Source organism: Tamandua tetradactyla, chromosome 5, assembly GCF_023851605.1.
Source record: "Tamandua tetradactyla isolate mTamTet1 chromosome 5, mTamTet1.pri, whole genome shotgun sequence".
Taxonomy (NCBI): Eukaryota; Metazoa; Chordata; class Mammalia; order Pilosa; family Myrmecophagidae; genus Tamandua; species Tamandua tetradactyla.
Window position 1 is genome coordinate 111,622,109 of NC_135331.1, and position 17,422 is coordinate 111,639,530.

A 17,422-nucleotide genomic window follows, 5' to 3' on the forward strand; every position below is an offset into this window, starting at 1 on the left:
TGTATGAGTTTCACTTTTTAAATTTTTATTTCTTTTTCTAGAGTGGTACAAGTGTTCTAAAAATGATCATGGTGATGAATATAAAAGTATGTGATGATATTGTGAGCCACTGACTGTACCCTGTGGATGGACTGTATGTATGTGAAGATTTCTCAATAAAAGACATTAAAAAAAAGAAGTAACTTTCTATCAGCCTAAGGTTCATTTACAATCCACCATTATCTGCTTCCATTTTGGAAGAGCATATAACTACAAATCTGTTGTGGCATAAAAGGAAAATTGTCTGAAAATGGCCGTGGGTAAAACGGGTTTGCCTGAACAACTTAACAGCTGGGAAGGGACCGTCCCTCTTCTCAGGGTGTATGCAAACTCAAATCTCTTTGGGCCTTGAAGGTTCCCACATGCAGAGCAGATGACATTCCCAGACAACTACTATCTATAGGTGGTACCTAAAGTCAGACTCCGCACATAGTCTAATTATGCCCCCACAGACAAGATTGTTCTCACACCCACATTGCATGTTCAACAGAGCAATGTGTGGTCCCAGCACAGCTCTCCATGGAGATGTGAGATTGAGACATTTATGCCTCTCTTTTCTTGCTATCTCTCCATTTGGAAGTCTCCCTAGTAGAGCCTATTCCTTAAACAATGCCATGTAACCTTGTGGCCATGGCAGGTAGTGATCATGAAGGAATCCCAATGTGGGGCCCCCTCTGTATGCAACCAAATAGGTGACACTTATCACATGTAGCAGTAGAGCTTAAGTCACAGGCAACCAAGGAGATCATATAACTCTCAACTAGAGTTTTAACAGGAAAAAAATGTCAGCACACATAACTATTTTTCTTGTACAGGACATCTCTTTGTTACTTTGTGGGAAACATCTATGTCTACAGAGTCAGTTCTTCTGAAAAAGAAGTAGAAAAATTTCAAAGATGTTAAGTGCATATGTGAAATAGCTATTCTTTTAAGGAAGTTAAGTACTTCAATATATTTTACTTACTCAGTTTTGGGATGCTCATTTAGAACAATGGCCACTGAGCTACCCTATGTCTTTGATCATAGCTAACTCCGTCTCACCTCAGTGTAAAAACAAATCAACACCATCACATCATTCTGTTTCCTCTGAAGCACACTGTGCCTGCTTCTCACCATGTTTTACCTGCAAATCTCTCCATTGAGACCTCAGTCCATAAGAAGAAGACAGTTTCTACTGTCGGGTTCTTTACAGTTTCGCATAAAGGCCAACTATTATCATTTCTAGGGCTATGTGGTATGGTGGTTTGAAGCTCTATGTACTCCCAGAAAAACATCTTAAAGCTAATCCATTCCTGTCAGTGCGAACCCATTGTAATTAGGGCCTTTTGATGAGGCTACTTCAAACAAGGTGTGACCCACCTCATTCAGGATGGGTCTTAATCCTCTTACTGGAATTCTTTGTAAACAGAACGAATATAGAAAGAGAGAAAATCATGGAAGCAAGAAGCTGAAATCAATGAAATCTGGAAGAGACGGGAGAGACCAGCAGACATCACCCATGTGCCTTGCCACATGACAAAGGAGCCAAGGATCACCAGCAGCCAATCTTCAGGAAGAAAGTGTTGCCTTGATGATGTCTTGATTTGGACATTTTCCTAGACTCAAACCATGAGTGAATACATTTCCATTGTTTAACCAACGATTTCATAATATTTGCTTTGAGCAGCCTAGGAAAACTAAAACATGGTTTACCCACATTATGTTGCACAATATAGAGACATGAAATATATGTATGTATTTCATGCAGGTATATAAGTATGTGTTTCAAATATACAGGAATATCTGAAATATGCTGAAGAAGTTAAAACATCAACCAAGTATCACTCAAGTGAAAACTTATGCACAAGACACTAAGCTCAGTATGGACATATAACATTCAAAGAGATGTAGGTGGTGGTTGTCGTGTCTAGGAACTTTCCATTTAGCAGGAGAGGTGAAACATATACAAATGAACAGGAGTCAGGGGAGTTGGGGTAAGTTCCTGGGATGGGTGGGGACAATGAGAGTGCTACAATAGCACAGGGAAAAAGCCATTGTGCAGATCTCTGACTAAGAATTTCAAGGAAGGCTTTCAGCCACTAATCTCGAAATAACAGTTAATTTCTCATGTTAAGCAGATGTTACTTATCCATATTCTGATCCATTTATCACTGACCAAAAAAAAAAAAAGCAAAATGTTTTCCTTACCAGCTGTATTAGTTTCCTATGGCTGCTGTAACAAATTATCACAAGCTTGGTGCTTGAAAAACAGAAAGTTATTCTGCCACAGTTCTAGAGGCGAAGTCTGAAACCAGTATTGGAGGGCCAAAAAATCAAGATGTAGCAGGGGCTGCACTCCCTCCAGAGGCTCTCGGGGGAATTGTTTCTTGTCTCTTCCCGCTTCTGGTGGCTGTCAGCATTCCTTGGCTTGTGCTGTAAACATAGCTTATGCTGAAAACACAGTTTGTGCCACTGTGACATTGTCTTCTCCTGTCTGTCTTCACATCTCCCTGTGCCTCGCCCTTATAAAGACACCTGTTTGCATTTAGAGCCCAGGCAGATAATACAGGATAATCTCCCTCATCCCAATATCCTCAATTTAATCACATCTGCAAAATCTATGTTGCCATATAAAGTAGCATTCACAGATTCAAGAGATTAGGACCTGGTATCTTTGCAGGTCATTATTTACCTAGTATACCAACTAATGAAACATTGTAAAAAGTCTCCTGCAGTATCTGATTACAGCGGCAGTGGTTTGCATTCATACAAAATGGCACATTTTAGGAATGGAATTGGAAATCTACGCTTACTTGCCCAATGAACAAATGCATTCCATTTTAAATACAGAGAGTACAACCCTTTAATTTCATACAATGGACAAGACTTCACAATTCTGGCTGAAATTTCTGAGTACTTGATATTAGCATATGAAAGTTGTACAATGTAGCGCAGAGGCCTTAAACTGGCAATGTGGGGGCTAAATATAGAGGGATGCTTTGAGTCTATATTTAAAAATTGATTTCATATAAAAATCCAGAAACCCTGGGGGCTTCTCTGGAAAACTGGATTCTTAACCCCCATGGTAATAAAAAGCTAGAGAAAGCTCATCACTACCCCTTACACCAGGCATTGCTCTGCAGCTCATCCCAGTCCCCACCCCTGCTGCCCTCAAGACAGACGATATGTCAGCTGCCATTTATTTTATGACTTCATGGCTACTTGTTTTAATGGAAGAAAAATATTTCTCTTTTTCCTTTGTTTCTATCCAAAGTGACAAAGCAAAGACAGCCTGAAGAAACCTCATGTTTAATGAAAAATTGGAGAAACTTTTTTAGTAGAGAAGAGCAATTACTTACTGTTTAGCAAGCACACACCAGCCTCCTTTAGTCTTTTACATTTCCTGCTCTGCCCCCAACAGGATTTGAATTCACAACTCCTGGTACAGTCAACACGACCGAGAAGTGAGTGTTCCATGCTAGACCATTGTTAACTCAAGAATTAGCATGTTAGAACTAGCAGAACTTCTACATATTGCTCTCATTTCAAGAATTCACTTGGATAAACGTATCATTAGAGCTAATCCACTCTTAGCTTTGGGTATTGGATTGGATGGCCTGAGGTGATTTCTTCCTCTAATGCTCTGTGAGTCTGTGACCCTCTGTGTCAAGAGTCAACCTAGCAGGGCGGGCCACAGTGGTTCAGCAGGCAAGGACGCTTGCATGCCATGCCAGAGGACCCAGGTTCAATTCCTGGTGCCTGCCCATGTAAATAAAAAATAAAAAAAATTTTAAAAACTGAAAAAAAGAGTCAACCTAGCAATTGTCTCAGGAAAAAAAATGAATAAATGCCCAACCACACAAGTGCTTTTTCTTAGAGCAACTGTCATACTCCAGTATGTAGCAGCAATGCTTACTGGATAATCTTACATTTCATCACTCAGAATATTAAAGAGATACTTATTAGATAGATGAGATTTAACAAAATTACAAGACAATTACTAAAATGCTGCATACTTCATCCAGGAAGAAAAAAAGAATAAATGTTTCCACTTTTCCCCTTGTAGGCAAACAAGCCACCCAACAGAAGATTAGTTCCCCAGAGGGACCCTGTATGCAATACAACATTCTCTTTCCAGAGAGGAATAAGAATGCTGGTCCCAAAGTTAAGAATCAACACCTTCTCTTCCCTCAAAGTCCAGCTCGAACATCACTGCTTCAGAGTCTCCTGCCACCCATCTGCACAGACAGATACAGCTATAACACCGTGGCGCCATAATGCCCCGTCTTCACCTAACTGCCAAACCCCTCAACCAAGGGGAGCTGTCTCCTGCATCAGCTGGGATGCTCGCAACGCTTTCCTCACCTTTGTATCCTCACACCTCACGCTCTGCTTGCACACGGCAGATCTTCCAAGATTGCTTGACTGGTCAAAATTTGAATTTTGGTCTTCCTATTTATTTTCTGTGCCATATAAGGTAAATATGTCAAACTCTCAGTACTTCTGTTTCCTCATGTGCAAAGGAAAGATAATCACATTGTTTGACCTGACCAGGAATGCTGTGACATTCTAAAATGAAAGAATAGTAAATACTTCCGGCCATATGGGCCCTCCCATAACAATACCAGAATTACTGAGTCTCAGAGAATCACAGTAAGTCCCTCTCAAGTTACCCAATCGCGCCTTTGCGTAAGGCTGTACCCAAGCAGAAGAGAAAAACAGCTTTATCTCCCTCTTACAGAGATTTCCAGCAAATCTTTTAAATAAATGTTATGATTTTTCTAACTAAGTGACTAGGGAAAACCTTCCTGTGCTCTGTCCCAATTCCCTCCCCTCAGTTCAATCCTCTGTGGAGGCAAAGAACATCTGCTCATGGCCAGCAGCCCACACTGGGGTCCCTGCTCATTCACAGCCTGGAAAAGAGAGACTGGGAGCAGGGACAGAGGTTGTAGTTAGTTCTGTACTTTGAAACACTGATAGTCATTGAAGTAAACACAACAATCACTCATTTTTAAGTTAGAAGATAAAGCATTGTATGCAAACTTGTAACACTCCAGCAGTTGTGGTTAACCAGCCGTGTTTACCATTCAGACCTTTGATAGAAAATTTTCTTCCTTAGCTTTAATCTTTTTAGTCTGAAAAGAGGCCGTTACTTACATCTACCTTCAGAGGAAAACTGGCTTATGAGCAAATCATCGTTAATGGCCCTTTTCCTGGCATTTGAGTTCCATTTACCTTTACTGGCATGTAATTACACATTGTATCAAGCATGTCATAACTTATAAGAATACGTTAATATGTTGATTTCTATAAGAATGGTAGAAAAATTGTACATCTGTGTTTATATTTTTCTCTCTGGGGCCTAATTATTCTGCACATGAACATTTTAGTAAAAAAAAAAAAAAAATTGAACATTTTGCCTCTTAGGCAACTGCTTTTTTTCAGGAGACAGCAGCTATAAGGCCAAAATGACCTCCTTTATATAGAACTTGCTTTACCTTTACCTTACAAAGAAGTACATTAAAGATATTTTCAGCTACTTGCGTCAACTGGAATGAAGGGAGAAGAAACCACTGATCTGGCCTGCCTCTTCTACTGGCCAGAGTCTGTTTTGTGCCTTACCTTCCTCTCCTCCTTCAATCCAGCTTCTGAGAATAAATATGCACCAGGACCCTTAACCTCATGAGAAAGGTCCACAACTTCCTGTTGCTTCATCCTGTTGCTTCCCTACAACATCAAAGGGGCTCATGCCCTGAACCTTAAAAACAAAAATTCTTCAATAACATGCAGACTATTTTAAAATTAGGACACATCACTATATGTGGCTTTTGTGGACTGTGAAGTACTACAGGAAGAGTGAAATGTTAAAGATCTAGATGAAGACAAACTTGGCCCCAACTTGTGTGAAACTGTGGATGAGCTAGAGAGTCTCTCGCCTTAATGGAGATGGTCAAGGGTGGCACTTGCCCTGACCCCATTGCCTGCCCATGTTTTGGGGTGGGCAAGGAAGCATGCTGAAGAATAAGGACATACAGATTCAAGCTTTATAAATAATACGGCACATTTGATTCATCAGCTGATTACACTCCATGTAAAATGATTCACTATCATATACAACAACAAACAAATCAATAAAATGTATTAAGAAGGTAAAGGCTCAATATAAAAGTATAATAGAGTAGGGGTCGGCAAACTTTTCTGTAGAAGGCCGGATAGGAAATATTTTTGGCTTTGCAGGGCATATGGCATCTGTAGCAATGCCTCAACTCTGCCATCATAGCACAAAAGCAGCCATAGACAATACCTAAACAAATGGGCAGGGCTGTGACCCAATGAACTTTATTTGCAAAAACAGGCAACATGCAGGATTTGACTTATGGGCTATAATTAGCCAAACCCTGAAACAGAGGAAACCCTGCCAGCAAGCAGAAACACTTCAGCACTCTCCACATACCCCTTTTACTTCCACCTAGTTTACAGGGTTATATACACAAAGCTATATTTAGCCCTAAAATAGATGTTATTTTGGGATCAGGAATTCTGTTTTGTTCAAAATGTATTCCCAGCACCTTGGAAGGTAACTGGCATACAGTTGGCACAAACAGGTGCTCACAATAAAAACTCGTTGAATGAATGAGCAACTTAAGGGAACTGTCCAGGGTAACTGGCTGTATGTAATTTTCCTGTACCACCAACCCCATCCCCACTGCCACTTCAGTCCCTCACTTGCCACTTCCTTTATTATTTTATTTTTTTGGTGCATGGGCCAGGAATCGAATTTATGTCTCTCACATGGCAGGCAAGCATTCTACCACTGAACCACCCAAGCACCCTACTTCTTTGCTAAATTGGACAGCAAAAATGATAAACCCTACTATTTTAAAATAAAGTTCCATTAATTTAGAAATACATTTCCTTTGTTTTTCCTAGAGAAGTTGTAGATTTTACATTTGCTTTTTTAACAGTCATGATAACATAGGCATGCCTATCTTACCTTTCTCTCACGCAGATCAAGTAAAATCTCTAATAAATTTGCTTTCAAAGCAAAGGCAGTGCCCAAGAGGACAAAAGCATTAATCATTATCTTCAGGAGCTACAAGTTCATGCAGATAACAGCTTTCGGATACTGTTAAAAATGTGGTTGGACCTTACACCATAACACTATCTTTCTGGTGCTGGGCCATTTACTTTTACAGTAACCATGATGGCATTCACATGTTCTCGGCACTTTATCACAGGTCATACTATACCTATAGAAAGGTTAAATAATGACTCACACTTATCTTTCCTCAAAAATATGTGACTGTCATAAGCGCTCCACCATCCATGAACAGTTATCAAATGGTTACTAAGAGCCTCCAACACTGTGGGGAAAGTACCAAATGAAATGTGAGGCACTCTTGTAGCCCTTCCAATTTTCAAAAATTGAGCTAGGATGGCAAACCTAAAATCTAAGAAAATTGTAAAGTAAGACAGTATATAACCACATGCTAATCAGTGTGGATTTGAATGCATAGTTCAATATGGGCACAGAATTATGTTGAGGAAACGTCCTAGACTGCACAATTAGAATTTTCTTCTCTGTAAGTGGCTTTAACGATCATCCAACACCATCAATTTACAGATGAAGGAGCTGAGATCCAGAGACCCAATTGATAGGAAAAGAATCCCTGTCTACTGTTTTTTTGTGTGTGTATGAACATAACAAAAGTTTTATCGGCTTATTAAAACTGTCTCAAATGCACCTCACTTTCACTTTAAGAAAAGGCATATGAATATGTTATTAATCCTGAACCAACATATTTAGTTTTTTTTTAAAAGCAGATCTTCAAAGACATGTTTTCTTCAAACTCCAAGACACCTTCATAGGTCAACATACATAGGATTTGATTCCAGCTTGCATACGTGAATCCTATCACAGACACTCTTTCTACGAAGGTTTTGACAGTGGGTGGCACTTATTGTGCAAGGACATTTCAGTTTCCTTGGAAGGAAATCAGGAATGGAAGTTTTTTGCTTATATTGAATATTTCCCTAAGATTTGTTGAGTAATACTATTTTCCTAGCATCAGCTAGCAGCTCAGTAGGAGCAAAGAGATTAATAGTGAATGTCTACATTAATTAACATCAGTTATCATCTCCAGATGAACCTGTGCTGTTTCTTTTACTTCTTTGGCTGCTAGTAGAGACATCCCTGACTTTTTTTTTTTCCTGTCACAACGCTTCCTTAGCATTTTAATGAAATTTGTCCCAGAAAATGATTTGCTTTGCCAAATTTCTATTATAAGGAAATTTTCTAGAAAACATGCATTTTGACAAGGAAGTTAAAACTGTGTTTCAAAGTAAGCACAACTGCTACCTGGGACAGGGTTACATTGTAATCCCAAGCAGCAGGTCTGTAAATCATCAGGCACACCTTTGTTTGCACGCTCACTCATACATATGAAATTACTGCTACTCAACCCACAGACTCTTCTCGGAAGCCAGTGATTAGTGCTGATGAAAGAATCAACAGTTAAGGAAGAAGCTTAGAGGGCAACATATACAGAGAGGTCATTGTACCCACAAATCTGCCAAGAAACCACTACAAAAATTAGTCCTGCCGTCAATATCCACACTCACATAATACCTGATAAGCATAAAAATGCAACTTATAAGGGCATACATCAAGGATTAGGTACAACCCCAATTCAGCAAGATCTTGCAAAATGAAATGGAGGAACTTGTCGCAATAGCAGTGAAAAGAAAAAAAAAAACATATTAGAAAAGCAGTGGTGTTCCTGGCAAGATTCAGATGGAAAAACAGCAACAGATCCCAGAAGCAGACCTGTAGCCAGGAATAACCTAAGCTCAAGCCATTTTAAGAAAGGGTAGGATAACATTTCCCAAGGATTCACTTCATGGTTGCCGGGTCCTCTGGACCTCCAGGCTGAGCCAATACATGTCGTCTACTATAAGTCAGTCCACAAACATTTACCAAACCTATGCTGTGTGCTCAGGACTCTGCTAGTCATTGTCGAAGGATGAGCATATCTTTGTAAAGCATATACCAGGCACCGTGTAGGCACTGTAGATCAGCTTCACACCACAACTTGCTGGGAAGGCATTGCCCACTTCCTAGTGTCACTCTGACACTAGGAGAATTCCACAAAGCCAGACAACTAATAAGTGCAAGCAGGCCCTGACTCCAATTCTGTCTAACTCCAAAGCCCACAATACCATGTCACCATGCATAAAATATGGTTCCTGTGCCGAAGAGGCTTAAAACGAACTAAACCAACTAAAGCTCAATGCAGCCAATATAATGAAGGGCTACAAACAAGTATCTTGGGAATTTAAAGAAAGAGAATAGCAATGAGTGGTTAGAGAAGATATCATCAAAGAAGTAGGTTCTGAGGGGATGGGTAGGATTTGGATAAAAGAGTAGAGAAGGGAGGGAGTTTCTAGGGGGAGCAATTTGAGCAGTGACATTGCAGTGGGAATGAGCCTGGACCCTTAACAGGATCCAAGAAGAACAAACTATATACAGTGCAAGGATATGTGCTATACTGAAAATAGGATTTATGTAGGAAGGGTGAGGCCCAATTATGAAAGGCTTTGAGAAATCAAGCAAATTATTTTAGACTCGCCATAGCAGACAATGGAGAGGAACTGAAGGGTGAACGGAAAGGAGAGACACGATGAAGTGATCATTAAAAAAGAGTAGATGGGCAACAACTATGCTGAATAGACCTAGAGAGGGGAGCTTCTCAACCACTCATTCATTCATTCATTCATTCAGCAAACATTTAATGAGGACTTACTAAGAGCCCGGCTTGGGAGGCCAGCTGAGAGGCTGCTCCAGTACCGTAGGAAAGAAAGGGTAAGGTTCTGGACAGAGGGAGTGATCTATATAAATAAAACACATTAATATAAAGATAAAGGAGATAAAGGAAAAGATGATTAAAGAAATTCCATTCAAGATTGATATAATTTTCACCTTTACCTGGTACCTCAAAAAGCAATAAGAGAAAAGAAATAAAAAGATTAAAAAAAAACAAAAACAAAGACAAAAAGCAATGAGATTAAAATAAACAATGAAGGAGTAAAAAGGGCTTTAATGATGTTGAACAGTCAATAATTAAATCCCCCAACGGTCCCTTCCTTTTGCACACAGTCTGCATGTAAAAGTCCTCAATGAGAGAAAACACTTCTTTGTGACTAAATGCTGAGTTCCTGGGTAAGGATGAGTAGGCTCTGCCTACTCAGACCAGCTCCATCAACCCTCCAACACACCCCTCCACCATCTGAAACCAGCCCACTCTCATTAAGAAACATGGCCGCTCCACTCCTGCCGAGCCTCTAGTTTTTACTTTGGAGAAGGGGACAAGGCAATGTGGGAAGAGTCACTGCAGAGAGCTGGACTTCAGAGAGAGAGGAGGAGTACGGAATATCATTTTAAATAAAGAAGCCCAGCACTGCTCTCATTTCTAGACCCACTTCCTAGTTTTCTACAAGTGCCGGTTCTCAAACAGATAGGAAGACCTTCAAAATTCTTCACCAAATTGTAGCGCTTTGTTCAGAAACTATTTCAAATGTGCATATTTATGCATACATTAACTCCTAGCTCAGTAAGCATATGGTTGAGACACAAATTCTTCTTAATAAATTATATATTGACTGCATACATTTAAAGCTTGTTTCTATGTTCAGCAATTGTTCAGTTCACTATTGGGGCACACCCTGAAAGCCCACTCACTGGAAAATGTGAGAAATGAAAATCGTAACTATCAAACTTCTCCATCACTACAAAGAGTGCGCCAGGCAAAATAAAGAACACCTTAGAGAAATCCAGCCCTGCATGCAAAATTCAAGGTGGTATTCTCTCAACATAATCCAGCTTGGCAAAAGCAGATTTTTCTTTACTTATAAGTGGAAGTGAATGCTCTTTTCTGCAGAACGATGCAAATAAACTACTTTATATTTAAGCGGCTTATGTTAAAGTGTCAAAGTCAAACTTTAAGCAGTACCGTAAAAGACAAGGTTGTTCTGAAAAATTCTTCACCATTCCTCTCCTAACATCTACTCAGATTAGTGAGAAAGAAATCAGAGCACCATCTGTAGATTCAGTGAAAAATGGTTGCACTTAATGTGTGAGGATTCTTGCTCAGACCCTTGTGGGACCGCCAAGGGCCTAGTCGGGAAAATTCCAAGAGCAACTCCTCAACATCTCCTCAAAAGGGGCTTCAAATCGGGCAGGGATCTTCCCCCTCTTTAAGGCCAAAAGGTAAACACCCATCAAAATCTTCCAGACTCCCAGGAAACGGGAGTTTTCCTGTCAGAAGGGATAGAGCCACAAGATCGCGAAAAGAAACTACAGCCCATTAACCTCTTCCTCCCTCTCCGGTCCCTCTCGGGGCCACCGGACAGGGGTCCTAAGGCAGTTCCAGTCCACCACTCTGAGTGACAGGCTGCCGGGTAGAAGCCCCCAAATCCTTGACCCCCACTTACTGGCGCCGCGAGCTCAGGCGGGGGCCCGCCCCTGCGGTGAGCGCAGCTCCTCGGCGAGTGGGGCGCAGTAGCCGGCTCCGGAACTGGAAACCCGGGTGATGCCTGCTAAGAGAGGCCGAGAGGTCCATGCAGGGACCCCCTGGAGGTCCGGAGAATCGCACGGGCCGTGCGGCGCATGGTGGTGCAGCAGGAACCCGGCTGCTTTCCAGCCTCCGGCAGGAAAACAAACAAAAGGCTGGGTGGCTTCTAGTGGGGACGACCGACTGCTTTCCCTGGGAAAAGTTACCCTGCAGCTCCCCTCTCTGGCTCTGCGCGTCCTTGCATCGCGTCCAGGCCGCCCAGAGGGCGCCGAGCCGCTCCGCTCCTCTCTCTGCAAAGGGCTAGACCCCACCCGGGATCCCCGCTGCGAGCGGATCACGAATGCCACCTCCCACTCCAAATGCCACCCTTGCTGCAGTCGGTTGCATCAAATAGCAGGGTTTAGAAATGGAGGCTGTTGATGCATGTTCTGAGAACATTGAACTGAAGGTAATCAAGGTGAAAACGTTTTCCTGATTTTAAAAAAGGCAACCGATTAGCTGGTAGCAGCATTCATTTGCACTTTTAAGAGCTTTTATATTGTTAGCAATTTGGGATTGAAAGAATTGGAAGACTGGATTGTTAACCAGGTGAGAAACTAAGTATCCTCTACACAACAATTTTCTTTCAGTGTGTATCTAGGTATCAGAAATGTAACACCATCTACTTTTTAAACACTTTCCTTTATGTCATCAAGACATGCTAGACATTACCTTAAATCATCCATGTAAGGATTGCCTGGAAAAAAACTGCTTTGAGGTCTGAGATTTAAATTTACATAATTGTCCTAAACCAGTGGTTCTCAAAATCTAGCAGAAGGCAACCCAATCACCTGGATAGCTTGTTAGAGCTTGGATTCCTGGGCCCCACCCTTAGAGTTTCCCCGTACAGATACTGCTGGTCAGGGAAATACAGGTTGGGAACCACTGCCACAAGCAACACAATTTTAATTAACAAGGTAGCAATCCTCTGCCACATTGTGGCTCTTTCTGTAAGTTTAACTTCCCAATACATCACAATATCAATTTTCTCATTATTTTTGCTTTGGAATTTTAACTGGAGACTCTCCCCCTCCCCAGGGAGAATCTAAATCCCTCTTTCTCCTTGGTCCTGTTGAAGAAACCTACAAGATATGGGACAATCACACTTCTTTCTTTCTTTTTTAACTGATATATTTTGTATATTCACATACCATGTATCATCCAAAGCGTACAATGAATGGTTCACAATATCATATTGCTGTGCATTTATCATCAAAATTGACTTATTTTTTTCTTCTTTGTGTAAAGCAACTGTTCTAGTTTGCTAGCTTCTGGAATGCAATGAAAGACTGGTTTTCAATAAAAGGGATTTATTTTGTTAATGTATAGTTCTTCAGAGGAAAGGCAGCTTTCAACTGAGGTTCTTTCTTACATGGGAAGGCACAGGGCAATCTCTGCTGGCCTTCTCTCCAGGCCTCTGGATTCCAACAACTTTCCCTGGAGTGAATCCTTTCTGCATCTAAAAAGGCTTGGCTGTGAGCTGTGAGTGCTGAGATGAGGTATGCTGAGCTGCTTTGGCTGTGCTATTGACCTCTCTCATTTAAGCTTCCAGCCAATTAAATCAAACATCATTCATTACAGCAGACAAGCCTCCTAGCTGACTGCAGATGTAATCAGCAACAGATGAGGTTCACATGCCATTGGCTCATGTCCACAGCAACAGAACTAGGTAGCTTCCTTCATCTGGCCAATTTGATACCTGAACCTAACTACCACAGCAACATTTATACAAAAAATCAATAGATTTCAAAGCATATCACAACAATCAGTCACAGAACAGATTTCAGAGTCTGGCATGGTCACAACTCCACAATTTTAGGTCTTAACTTCTAGCTGCTCCAAGATACCAGAAACCAAAAGAAACATCAATACAATGATTCAGCAATCAACTCATCTGCCAAACCCCACCATCCCTGTACAACCCCACCATCATTCTTGATCCCTCTCCCACTCCCCTGGGTATCAGGGCTATGCCCATTCTACCCCGCCCCACCCCTCCCCTCACACACACACATGGTGGATGGGGCTGTTGATAATATGGGATAGGAGGATGGAACTAGTTGATGTTGTAGAGAGGCTGGTCCCTCTGCATTATCTGGCCCAGGGTCTCATCTGGAGGTTGCAGATTTCTGGAAAGCTACCCGAGTGCTTGGAACCAGTATAGAATCTTATATAATGCCATAGGTGTTCTTTAGGATTGGCAGGAATGGTTTTGGTTAGGGTTTGGCAAGCTATGATAGGTAGCAATGTTTAACTGAAGCCTATGCAAGAGTGACTTCTAGAGGAGCCCCTCGACTCCACCCAAACTCCCTGAGCCACTGATACTCTATCGGCCACACTCCCTCGGCCCCTACCTGGCCAGGACGGCACCACTGATCCCATGGTGCCAGGGCCAGGCCCATCCCCAAGAGAAACCCCCATGCCACCAGGGAGACCCTCACTCCCAGATGCCATGCCCCATGTAGGGGGAAGCACAATAAACTCACCTACAGAGTTGGGCCCCGAAACAGAGAGGCCACACCTGAGCAACAAAACTTGGGTCCTCCAGAAGCAACTCCCAGTTATACCCATAGGTAGGTCAAGCTTCTCTGCCACATACACAAGCTTCTGAAGAGCAAGCTTCAAGATCAAGGTCCTGGCCCATTGACCTGGGTGTCCCCAATGTTTGACACAGCAACAGCAGCTTCCCTGGTGGTAAAGCCCAATAGCTCCATATTTTTTTCTCCCATCCCTCCAAGGGATTCCACCAACACTTCTCGACCATTACAATCACACTTCTTCAGACATTCTTTCCCAAATATGAAAGGGTCATCTAGCCCCTTAGCAAATATAGAACATCTATCTACTAGTTTACCTATAAAACATCCTTGCCATAAATTGAAAATCATTAATAATTTAAAGGCAGGGAGACAAGAGGAAGCCTAAGAAATCATCCCCAAATTCTTAAGGTATATGTCTAATAATACTCTCACGAAAGGAGATTTTTAAAGTAACTAAAATCCTCAGTTTTACTTAGTGACATTAAGATGTCCAAGCAACAGAAGGACCATCATGGTCTACTTTTAGCAAGGATCCCCTGACATAGTACGTGGCTTAGGACAGAAGTTCTAGACTCAGGAAAATTAAAACTGTAAATATATATGATGACATAATATAACCCTATAAAGAGGTCCAGTGGATACAAGAACTGATCTAAATTACAAAATTAGTAGCTGTGAAGCATAACAGCTATTGAATAAAATATTTGTTCACCTTATCTTTACAACTATTAATTATTTTATTAAGCATTATTTAATTGCTTTCTAGGATAATAAAAATCATCCATGCTAACTGACCAGGATATCTTAAGGTAATATTCAACAGATTTAACGAAATAGACTAGTTCTGAAAATATTTCAATACTTCATTCTTCATGTGCAAAACTGACCTTTCCAATATGTCACATTTTTTTATTTTCTTCTGTTATAAATCCTTATATCAAACCCTTTTCTTCAATTTAAATGTCATTATCCAATTTTAAAGAAATCATTGGGAGGAATGTCAGTTTTAAGAATCCTCAGCTCTGGAGTGTCCTTTAAAACTAAAATCTATTAAGTTTTTGGCCTCGATTAAACGTAAAGATACTTTTTATAGATGTACAGTGTAAATAAAAACTCACCCATCCGAAGGGTGGATCCTAACATTAAGACACGGCACTTATGTCTTCCTTATTTTAGTTCAGTATTCTCCTCTCAACTTTTTTTTGCCTCCATTTCTTCGCAAAGGGATTAGTAATTTTAAACGCTATGAGTTCCTTCAATGTCTTGGAATCTTGATAACTATTAGCCCCAGGCATCGAGGAGAAATTTTAAAAACTCGGTGTTTGCTGGATGTAAGTAAAAACTATAAAGACTATGGGTTTTCATAGAACACACTCAAACTTTACGTTAATTTTTTTAAACTTTTAATAAAACATGGTCTGAAAAATAAAATGAAGTCTGACAAATATAGCCTTAAATCAGGAGTTTGCACTTTAAGAGGTGGAGCGAGGACATTGCGTGAGCTCCCGCGCGCATCGCAGACAAGGAGACTACAAATCCCTGAATGCCACGCGGACGAAGTCACCGCAGGATTCCACTGTCAGGGCCTGGGAACTGTACCGTCCCCCCACCGTTGCACGATGGGATTTGTAGTGAGACAATCTTCGTGTTGAACTGAGTTGTCCATTGCCTCTGCTCGCTCCTCTCCTAAGCTCATCTTTTCCTCAACCTCCAGACCTATGTGTGCTCTTTAAAAGTTTGTTTATAACAGTTTGCCACTATTGCGAAGTCTCACTGTTTCGCGGCATTTCTGGCGCTGGACTTTAGCCAGATTTCCCGAGGACTGTGTGGTGACCGTCCGAAGCACCCACTTCGATGCCCTTTAGTGCAGTTGACAGCCGGCTGGGTCTCAGCCCAAAATTTGGGTTACAATATTTTAGAGATAATGCCTGTTCAAGTCTGTATGCGTGCCCACTGAACCAAATGCGTGGACTGAGGTTGGGCTAATTTGTGCCCTCGCCCGAGGACTGGCTTGCGCACACAGTAGACCCATCCGCAAACCTCCAGGCGGCGCAGTGGCGCACTCAGGGCCAAGCATCCCGGCCGAGCTCGCCGGACCAGCGGCGACGGCGGCATTGCGCATGCTCACTGCTCCAGTGCAGGTTTCCGCAGCCTAGGGGGCAACTCCGCGGCGGTGTCCGGGGTCTCCAGCGGGGCGGACGCGCCAGTGCTCGCACAGTCCTCCGCTTCGGCTGGCAGCTGGCGCACCTCTGCTCCTCCAGCCCCCGGCCGCCGTCGCCGCTTCAGCGTGCCCCGATCTGGCCCCCTGCCCCGCGAAGATGGCTGCCGTACGCCGGGCCCGCAGTTACTGCCGCTGCCTGGTGCGCTTCTCCGACCGAGAACTCTGCTAAGCCCTGCTGCAGCAAACAGGCAGAAGTAGACATCTAGCACCCCTCCCCAGGGGGTGTGGTGCAGAGGGGGGCGCACAGAGCCTCTGGACCGCGGCCGTCTGCGCACGCCAGCATGGTAAACTGGGGAACGGGCTCGGGGACCCATTGGGTGCGGTGTGTGTGCGTGTGTGGGTGGGTGGGGGGGGTGATGGTTGTGCGAGAGGCCAGGCCAGGGGGAGTCCCTAGGGAGGATGAAGGGACTACTGGGAGGAGTGGGAGCTGCACGACGGCCTCCCAGTGCAATGATCTCTGACCCTAGAGGCGGTGCACAGCTCTGTCGACTCCCCTAGGTTCATTCTTGCTGAACCCTTCAGCCGGGACTCAATGTGAGGGGAGGGGGGTAGCGGGGCAAAACAGCTAAGAAATATGCCTCTTCTCGGTACACTGAGGGCATTGAACCACCCTCGTCCTGTCAAGGGATTTTATCAAGAGCAGTGAGCCAAGATTAAGGTCAGCCGTCGCAGCATCTAAAATCGGGAAAGAATCTTGGCTAGCAGAGACACTTGTTGATTGCCCCCCCCCCCCCCCCCGGAAAGTCATACCCACAGAGGGTGTAGGGCTCTGTAAGGATTCCTGCGTTTAGGACGCACCTGCCCTGTGAGGCGTCATTGCCGTGGCGGGGAGGTGTTGGCAGGCAGTCCTGGCAGCTTGGAGTTGAAGGAACCTTCTCCAACAGCCGTGAGGGCCAGAGCAGCGTCAGCGCCGTCCAATTGAAGATACTGAGCTAATCTCCGGAGTTTGACAGAGCAAATTCCACGAGACTGTTGCATGCTGGAATATGTAGTCGCTGCCCTATGCAGCCGTATTTGTGCAAGTGAAAGCCTCG

General features: G+C 42.8%; 2 protein-coding genes across 7 annotated transcripts in view; one reads left to right on the forward strand and one right to left on the reverse strand.

Annotated features, from left to right (window-relative positions):
- LOC143684790 (uncharacterized) overlaps positions 1-17,354 on the reverse strand; it is a 30,913-nt gene extending 13,559 nt beyond the window's left edge. The window contains exons 1-2 of one of the 6 annotated variants that reach the window (XM_077162076.1): positions 17,187-17,354; positions 15,557-16,563 (exon numbers count right to left, since the gene is read on the reverse strand). In XM_077162076.1, coding sequence (XP_077018191.1) covers positions 16,292-16,563; positions 17,187-17,205 — 291 coding nt within the window. In that variant the 5' untranslated portion in view covers positions 17,206-17,354 and the 3' untranslated portion in view covers positions 15,557-16,291. Of the gene's footprint in view, positions 1-11,508; positions 11,773-15,556; positions 17,064-17,186 lie in introns of those variants that run through there. The other 5 variants (XM_077162075.1, XM_077162077.1, XM_077162078.1 and 2 more) reach the window with 5 other exon arrangements.
- The window catches only part of FBXO9 (F-box protein 9), a 46,855-nt gene continuing 45,709 nt past the window's right edge, over positions 16,277-17,422 (forward strand). The window contains exon 1 of the mRNA XM_077162074.1: positions 16,277-16,672. Within this exon, the coding sequence (XP_077018189.1) occupies positions 16,670-16,672 (3 nt within the window). The 5' untranslated portion in view covers positions 16,277-16,669. The remainder of the gene's footprint in view (positions 16,673-17,422) is intronic.